Source organism: Eriocheir sinensis, chromosome 12 (genome assembly GCF_024679095.1).
Source record: "Eriocheir sinensis breed Jianghai 21 chromosome 12, ASM2467909v1, whole genome shotgun sequence".
NCBI classification, from domain to species: Eukaryota; Metazoa; Arthropoda; class Malacostraca; order Decapoda; family Varunidae; genus Eriocheir; species Eriocheir sinensis.
In genome coordinates this window covers 16655831-16665663 of record NC_066520.1, presented here as the reverse complement: position 1 = coordinate 16665663, position 9833 = coordinate 16655831, and the positions used below count along the sequence as shown (strand labels likewise).

At 45.1% G+C, this 9833-nt stretch overlaps 1 protein-coding gene across 1 annotated transcript in view; it reads left to right on the top strand.

Moving 5' to 3' along the window:
• The first annotated feature begins 245 nt into the window (after nt 1–245).
• Nucleotides 246–9833, top strand: part of LOC126997503 (protein vestigial-like) — a 56588-nt gene continuing 47000 nt past the window's right edge. The window contains exon 1 of the mRNA XM_050858627.1: nt 246–1748. Within this exon, the coding sequence (XP_050714584.1) occupies nt 1320–1748 (429 nt within the window). The 5' untranslated portion in view covers nt 246–1319. The remainder of the gene's footprint in view (nt 1749–9833) is intronic.

Here is a 9833-nt window from a genome sequence, read left to right as displayed (position 1 = left end):
TCCTCCTCATCGGATATTCTCCTTTTCTTTCCCTCCATCGTCCCCTCAATTCTAGGGCCTTAATTCCTTTCCTATCCACGCTCTCCTTTTTTTTCCGTCCCCTCCTACACACACACACACACACACACACACACACAGATCCCATCCCCTCACTCTCTCCTTCCCCTCGTTCCTTCTCCAGCTCCCCACCTCTCCCTCCCGCCCTCGCAGCCTCTTCGCCGCCGTCGTCGCTCAGAGGGGAAAGAAGGGAGGACAGAGAGTAAAGGGGAGCAGCTCTTCATAGGTCGTAAGGTCGCACTAATCCACTGTTTACTTCCCCTTGGCCCCACCATTGGCTGCCGGGAAATGGTTTTTATTTTCGTCATAGCTCACCGTCTGGGGCCACCCGGCAACCTCCCGCTGCAGGAATTTTCTGATTGGCTCCCGCTTGTTGTCGCGGGGCCGGAGGGGGAGCCGCCCCGCCGAAGACACGTGTGGAGCCTCCGATTGTCTCCGATCCTGCGTCGTGCCCTCACTCCGGCGGTGCAGAGACCCGCCCTGACCCGCTGACCCCCTGGGAAGGCAGACTGATTGCTGGGACATCTAATGACGGCGTTTCGAATTTTAGCGGTTCAATAAAATGCAAAAACTAGTAACCGGGCCGGCACATGGCGCCCAAACCCCGCCCACTGCGGCCACACATGCGCAGAGCAGCGGCGGCGGCAGCGGCGGTGGCGGTGGGGACGGGAGTGACGGCGGCGAAGGGGGAGTGGTGGTGATGGTGGTGGGAGGTAGTGAGTGTAGTGTGAGGGAGGTTGGGGTGTACTGTTGTGTATCGCCGCGCGCTCTCCGCCGCTCCGCCGCTCCCTCCCCCCGCCTCTCCCCTCGGTGTTCTCACATGTGGGGGACTCAGGCGTCTCGAAAGTCCATCCCGTGGCCAGAGTGACGCCATGTGAGACTCATTCAGTGCGGCCGTCCCTTAGTGCCACTCCTGCTGCTGGAAAATGTAGGTGTGTCGGCGCGGCAGTTAGCGGTGGGCAGGAGCGTCCTCCGACCGCAACGATCGGAACCCACACGGCGGTGACGGGCCGGCGCGGGCCAGACTGCGAGTGGAAACCAGACTGTCGCGGCCACAGTGACAGTGGCGGGAGGCAGACAAGCCTTAGGCCGCGGCACTGTGGGCACCGTGTAGTCACTAAAACTGTTACTGGTCACTGTCACACCCGCCGTCGGTCACCCCCTCCATATACTAGTCACCACCCACACCACACAACACACCGCTCATCACCACACACCTAGTCACCTCCACAAGTGAAAAACAGACTTAATCACAGCGAAATATGAGTTGCGCTCAAGTGATGTATCAACCGTACGCCCACAGCCCGTACATGGTGCAGCCCGACACCCCCCAGGCTGCCCCCTCGCACCCCTCAGGGTCCACCACACCAGGAGGTGATTCCAGGCACGGGGAAAGCGTGCTTCCCATACCCCAGCAAGCTCCTCCGCCGCCCCCGCCGCCCACACAGGCTGTTAACCTTGCCTCTCACACGCCGCCCCACCTCCACCACCACCACCACCAGCACCAGCACCTCCACTCCCCGCCGCAGTCGCACGGGGGAGGGGAGAGTGGGAGGTTAGGGGGCCAGGCACAGCAGCAGCCACAGCAGGGAGCGAGTGAGGGTGGCGGGGCGCAGCGCTCCCTCCCGCGGCCACCCTACAGGACGGCGTTGACGGAACCAGCAGATCCAGACGGCCCGCCCCCGGAGAAGGTGAGGAGGAGGAGGAGGAGGAAGAGGAGGGGGAGGAGGAAGAGGAGGAGGAGGAGGAGGGGGAGTAGAGGGGAGGAGGAGGAGGAGAAGTTAAAACACGAAAAATAAATAGGTAAAAAGATGAGTAAAAGGAGGAGGAGGAGGAGGAGGGGGAGGAGGAGGAGGAGGAAGACGAAGAAGAGGAGAAAGCGGAAAAGGATGGAGAGGAAGCGGAGGTGGAGGAAGAGGGGAAAAGGAATTTAAGAGAAGTTAAAACACAAAATAGATGAATACATAAAAAGAGAGGATGAGAAAGAGAAGGACAAAAAAGAAGAGGAGGAGGAGGAGAGGAAGGAGGATAACAAGGAAAAGAGATAAAAAGGAAAAGGAGCTAAAAGATGAAACAGATACAAAAGAGTAAACAAATTAGAAGAGTGACAGCCCCAAAGCATCGACTATTCATCACCACTAACAACACCACTAACTCTTCTCTTGCACCCTTCCTTCTTGCACTCATAAGCTAAATAATCCTCACTCATTCTCTGCCATGCTCTCCACCCCTCACAACAGTCCCTCTTCTCACTAATACCTTCCTATTGACACCACTAATAACACTTAATACCTCTTCTCATATATCCTTCCCTCCTTGCACTTCTAAGCTGAGTAACCCCGTATAGCCCATGCTCTCCACCCCTTACATAAGTCCCTTTTCTCACTAATACCTTCCTACTGACACCACTAACAACTCTAATACCTCTTCTCTAACACCCTATCCTTTATGTACTCCTAAATTAAGTAGTCCCGTATATAGTCCTCACTCTCCACCCCTCTCAATAGTTACTCTTCTCACTAATACCTTCCTACTGACACCACTAATAACTCTAACACCTCTTCTCTCACATCCTTTCCTTTATGTACTCCTAAGTTAAGTAACCCCGTAGCCTTCACTCTCCCTCACAATCGTTCCTCTTCTCATTAATTCCTTCCTACTGTCTCCCTTCACGCCGTCTCCCTTCCCCTTTCCCTGGCAACACCTGCGTGGTCGTCCTTTCCACCTCGCCTCCCGTCAGCTCGCCCCGCCTCGCCACTCGACACGGCAGCTCATTAAACAGAGCCTCATTAATTCAGCGCGAGGTGTTAATGCCTTCATTTGGTCAGCCCGTGGCGATTTGTTCATTCCGGGTTAATCTGCGCAGCGATCTCTGTGTATTTGCATCGTGGGGGACCTTTTGGGGGGGTGTTTTGCCTTTTGTGTCTAGAGTTGGCCTTTCGGAGTGGGGGGGATGGGCGGGGGTCACCTCTTAAACTATCTCTTGAAATAGGAGGACAAAGTGAAGAGTTAGAACACGAAATAGATGAATAAAGAAATTAGAGAAAGGAGGAGAGGAAAAAGGAGATTAAGTATGTTAGGTTTCCATTGAATATTCCTCCTCTCGTGTATTGCAATTAGTTCTAAAGCTGTATAAATAGTTAATAAAGACCAAACGTTACAGCAATATATTAAACAGTTCGGCAATTACATAAAACCACCAACTGAACAAAACTATAAGCAACACATAATTACCAGACACTATGTTACGTTTCCATAAAATATTCACTACTCTCACTGCAACAAGTCCTAAAGCTGTATATATAACTAATAAAGCTCAAACGTTACAACACAAAAAGCAGTTCAGCATTAAGCAAAACCATCAATTAGGCGCAACACAATAAAAGCAACACAACAAAGTAACCCCAACACTGAACGACACACACGCACACGCAGCCTCAGCCTCCCCATCACGACCCTGGATGTAACAACGATTAAGCGACAAGGAGGGGCGCGAGGCAGGGATCCAAGGGCCGAAAATAGAAGGATACAATTAACTAATGAGTGGCAGTTGGCAGGAGAGTGAGCCTGAGAGTGACGGGCGGCAACAAATGGATACAGGCGGCTGACAACGAATGGATACGAGAGAGTGACGGCGAGGGAAAAACAGCGGCGTCGAGGCTCTCACTCTACGGACGCTACAGGAGGAAGAGGAGGAGGACAAATGGTTAAAAGGAGGAGGAAGGGGGACGGTTCAAGAGGGTACACTAGTCGAAACTCTCACTCTACGGACGCTACAGGAGGAAGAGGAGGAGGACAAGTGGTTAAAAGGAGGAGGAAGGGGAAGATTCAAGAGGGTATAAGCATTGACTCTCTCACTATACGGACGCAAAAGAAGAAGGAGGAGGAGGACAAATGGTTAAAAAGAGGAGAAAGGAGAAGGTTCAAGAGAGTACACTAGTCGAAACCCACATTATACGGACGCGACAGGAGAAGGAGGAGGAGGACAAAAGGATAAAAGGAGGAGGAAGGAGAAGGTTCAAGACAGTCCATGCGTCGAGACTCACTCTACGGACGCTACAGGAGGAAGAAGAGGAGGAAAAAATTGGTTAAAGGGAGGAGGAAAGGGGAAGGTTGAAGGGTTGCAGGGTTGAGGGGGGTACACGCATCGAGACTCACTACACGGACGCTACAGGAGGAAAAAGAGGACAAATGGTTAAAAGGAGGAGGAAAAGGGAAGGTTGAAGGACTGAAGGGTTGAAAGGGGTGTTGTTGTTGTTGTTTCTCTCTCTCTCTCTCTCTCTCTCTCTCTCTCTCTCTCTCTCGATCTCTCTCTCTCTCTCTCTCTCTCTCTCTCTCTCTCTCTCTCTCTCTCTCTCTCTCTCTCTCTCTCTCTCTCTCTCTCTCTCTCTCTCTCTCTCTCTCTCTCTCTCTCTCTCTCTCTCTCTCTCTCTCTCTCTCTCTCTCATTAACGGTTCACACACAACACGAGCGAAGACAGAAGCAAAAGGACGAGAATTCAGAGGCATTTTTTCCACTGAGACCTCGTAGTGAAATATAGTAAGGTGGTGAAGAGAAATCGATTAGTGTTTTTTTTTTTCTCTCTCTCTCTCATTAACGGTTCTCACGCAACACGAGGGAAAGAGAAGCGAAAAGACGACGACTCAGCGGCAATTATTTTTCCACTAAGAGAATAAAATTAGAAGTAAAATAAAGTAAAACAAAGTAAAGTGAAATATAAATAAAATAGTAAAGTGAAACAAAATATCCTTAAGACTTTACGGTGCTGAGAATCATAAGGAAGGAAAGCCATGAACTGTAACGTGTCATTATGTACAAAAAAAAGAACGGAAAGAAAATGAATTTAAAAAAGAAAACGAAGGACAGAGGAGAAACTGGAACGAAAGGAAAGTGGATTTAAAAAAGAAATGAAGGACATAAAAAAAAAATAAAGGACGATGGAAGGGAACAACCAAGGGAAAGAAGAAGTATAGAAAGAAAGACGGAAAAATAATTAATAAAAAAGAAAAAGGAAGGAAGGAAGAAAATGCGATCAAAAGGCAAAAGAGAAAATAAGTGAAAAAGATATGAAGAAAAGGAAAAAGGAAATAGGAATGAAAATTCAAATACTTCTCCTTGTCAAGAGGGAAATAAATATACGTTTAAGTAATTGCAGAAGGAAAAGGATAAAGACTTGAAAACATATAAAAAAATATACATACTCTCGCTTAATGAAGACAGACAAAACTTGCGGTCCTCAGTCACTTGGGAGCCACAACAAAACATACATAATAGCTAACCAGTGAAACTATAATATATAAGACACATCAAAGAGCGTTAACACCGGGAAATAAAGCTACGGAAAAGAGAAATAGCTAGTTACGTAATATAAACATGACACCAAAAAGGCAATTAAGACCTAGCGCGTTTGTGCGTGTGCTCCGATCATTCAGTCACCTCGTCCTCAGACAAAACCTAACCAAAGGCCTTCCGGTGGTCCACAAACGATCCAATCCTACTCCAAACAGCATCCAAACCTCCAATAAAGCCCAAACGAACGAGAGAGAGAGAGAGAGAGAGAGAGAGAGAGAGAGAGAGAGAGAGAGAGAGAGAGAGAGAGAGAGAGAGAGAGAATATGGTAGGGGAGATGAGGGATGCGCGGGGAAAGAGGAGGCGAAGGAAAAGAGCAAAAACAGAACAGTTGAGTGTCACACGTTTTTAACTTTTAAGCTTTGGTGATGCTAATGTTTATCTAATAGTGAGGCGGCGAGGGGAGAGAGCGAGAGAGAGGGAGAGAGAGGGAGGGAGAGAGAGGGGGGAAGGGGGATGAGGAGAGAAAGAGTCTTAGTTTAAATGACGAAGAAGGACAAGACGAGCGCCACTGAACTTTTGGTATAGCAAGAAAACGCGTGAGCACAGACAAGTTGAGGAGAGGAATGTGAAATCTCTCTCTCTCTCTCTCTCTCTCTCTCTCTCTCTCTCTCTCTCTCTCTCTCTCTCTCTCTCTCTCTCTCTCTCTCTCTCTCTCTTTGTTACGTATACTCCTTTCAACTAATTATTCAAGTTTTATATTTCACACACACACACACACACACACACACACACACACACACACACACACACACACACACACACACACACACAGTAACAAGTAAAAAAAAAAAACACCACGCATCCCTTTTCTCTCATCCATTCGTTCTTTCTCGCTACACATTCATTTTTCGACCTTTTTCTTGTCTGCGTTATTTTTAGGGGCTTCGCTATGTGGCCCCAAAGTCCCTCAGTCTCAATATATCGACGCTTTTTCTTAATTAAACGAGGGGTAAATATAAGCAGTCCTTGGGCATTAGTTGTTTTTTTACAGTAAAGGAAGCAGCACAAGGGCAAAAAATAAATAAAGACAATAAAGCTTTCTAACACTGCTCCTATAAAAGACGGTATAGAGAAGAGCGGCCAAAAGTGAGGTCGCTATCGGATGGAAAGGTGTCTTGGTATTCCCTTCTTGTATTCGTTTTACTTTAATGAATCCGACTGGCATGAAATAGAGGATGTATATTCACTTCCTTACAATACTATTAACCCGAATGTCTCTTCTGCTGCTTCTAAGAGGTAAAATAAAGCCATTCGTTAACATCTAAATACGAAACGGGATACAAATGACTTTCCTGCATGTGGTTCTTATCATTATTCCGTCGGGGTCACTCAGTATCTAATTGTTATCCATCTCTTTCGGGCTAAAATACTTTGAAAACCTCGCATTGTCATTTTTACTTCGATTCTCCCCTCAAAAATACAAAACAAACAACTTGAAAGGGAAAAAAACAAATATATCGACGTATTCACTCAATATTAAGTAATTCTGCATCCCATTCTAACTAATAAATTGTGAACACCTCGCATTGTCATTTTTACATCGATTCTCTTGTCAAAAAACACAAAACAAACACGACTCGAGAGGGAAAACAAAAAAAACATCAAGGCCACCCCCGGCATGCCTCGACTCCCGCCATTCCTGTCATCACTCGAGGCTCAGGTGAAAATGTGAAGCACGAAGACACCGCGGCCGTGATAAGGGGCGGGCGTGTACCTGTATAAACACCGGCGCCGCTTCCTCTCGGGTTGGCTGCCGGGGCGCGGGGTTGAGGCGCTGAAGACTCTTAAGTGATGGACGCGTGTTTGTGTACCAGCGTGGGAAGGCGAGGAGTGAAGGGAATGTATCAGTGTTGGATCTCTTGTGGACGGAAATTTACGTGTATCTCCTCGTATACGCTGATGTAGGAAGATGATGAAGAGATTTAGAAAGACGATGTGGAACTTATGCGTGTGATAGTGTTGTTCTTGTTCTGTCATTGAGTTAAAAAAGGGATGTTGCCTATTAGTGATGAATTTCCTGTGGGCTCAAATATTTCTTCGTGCGCTGATGTAAAAAGATAATGAAGAACTTGTGTGTGTGATATTTGTGCTCTTGTTAAAGAGGGAATGTTTTAGTGATGGGTTATCTGTGAACGTAAATATTTCTTCGTGCGCTGACGTATGGAAAAATGATGAAGATGTAGAACTTATGCGTGTGATGTAGTTCGGGTTGCCATAGAGAGTTAAAAAGGGAATATATCAGTGTCATATCTCCTGGGAACGCAAATGGAAGGGTATATATCAGTAATTTCTCTCTCGTGAACGCAAATCTCTCCAAGCGCGCTAATGTGTAGACGGAGAGGTTGAGCAACATTTGCGTGTGATATTTTTGTTCTTGCGCCGCCATAAAAAGGGGCTTAAAACGCGGAAATGTAATCCAATCCTACTTAATCGCATTCTAACTACCTTGAAAATGATTAATGGCGAAGTGAATGACTCTGATGGCGCTCCGGTGTGGAAATATCCCAAAAATGTGCTGCTCATGGATAATTTACGTGTAGGTCTTCGCCACTCTATACTTTTCGCTCTGTGGGAAGAGGGTATCAGGACACCTCTCCTCCCGAAATTGACCTCTCTTTCGGCCACCTCTTTTGATTCTTTTTTAGGAGCAGCGAGTAGCGGGCTTTTTTATTATTGTTTCCTTTTTTGTGCCCTTGAGCTGTCTCCTTCGTTGTCAAAAAAAAAAAAAAAACAGTTAGCGGGCTTTTTTTTGACATTTTCTTTTTGTTGCCCTTGAGTTGCTCTCTGTGCTGTAAAAAAAAAGTCAGGAAAATGATCTGGCGAAGCAAAGGGAAGATATTATTCGATGAAGTCTCCCCGCCATTATTATCATTATTATTATCATTATTACTATTAATATAAGAGGCGAAGCAGGTAGAGTGGGAGGAATGCTGACGCTATAAGCCACCTGTACAGCATAAGTAAGTACAGGTAAGCTTCCCGTCAGGTATATTAGCACAAAATGAGTTACCAATATTCCGAATGATGAACTGCACGGTGAATTCTCTCGTCAAAAGCACAAAACAAACACGACTTGAAAGGGGAAACAAAACACAATTATTACTTCATATTCACTCATTATTCAGTCATTCTCCATCCCTTTTTAACTAGTGCACTGTAACCACCTCGTATCGTCATCTTTACTTCGATTCGCTAATTAACGGATTGTCTCGCCTCATCGTGTGCTGCATTAGACAAAAGTTCTTTGGTCAAGATGTCTCGAAAATGAGGGGGCAAATAGTTCCGACGGTTTATCCAGTGGTGGGCGTCTTCAGAAATGTCAGCTCCATTGTGGGTATTTCCATGGGTAGTTTTGTGAGGCTAGTGATCGTTTGACAGGGCATCCGCACCATGAATACGAAGAACAATCATAAGAACCCGACTGATCTCCTTTGTGGCCTTTGGAAATGTTTGTTGTGAGAGCCGAAAGCGTCCGAGATATAGACCTTAAATTACCAGGTATACGACCACGCCGGTGTAGACGTTTCAGGATACTCCCCCTAGACATGACTAAAGGAGCCTCTTGAAACTAGTTAGATAGCACTCCCCAGTCAATTGAAACTAGTTAGATAGCACTCCCCAGTCAACTGAAATTGGTTTCATATGACTCCCCATCAGGTTGAAATGACTCACATTATTGGATGAAAATGACTTATTGATGTTGACTCCCATACAAAAACTAATCAGTAATCACACTACAGTACATTAATGTTGTCTCCCATCCAAAACAGGGAGTAATTTGAAACGGCTACACCGGCACTCCTCGCCCGCTAACCAGACATCGATCTCACCCTCTGCCACGCCCTCCGCCAGACAGAAACACACACAGACAGATAGACAGATGGAGAAGGACGAAAACATGATAACAGATGAAATAAAAATGATAATAATAATAATAATAATAATAATAATAATAATAATAATAATAATAATAATAATAATAATAATAATAATAATAATAATAATAATAATAATAATAATAATAATAAAAATAATAGTAAGAAGAAGAGAAAGAAGAAGAAGAAGAAGAAAAAAAATAAGAACAAGAACAAAAAGAACAAAAACAAGAAGAAAAAGAAAAGAAGAAATAATAATAATAATAATAATAATAATAATAATAATAATAATAATAATAATAATAATAATAATAATAATAATAATAATAATAATAATAATAATAATAATAATAATAATAATAATAATAATAATAATAATAATAATAATAATAATAATAATAATAATAGTAATTGCAACTGCAGCACTTACAACAACAACAACAACAACAACAACAACGACAACAACAACAACAACAACAACAACAACAACAGGGCCAGCAAGACCGGTAGAATTCATTGATGTTCAACGACACAAAAGGCGAAGTTAAC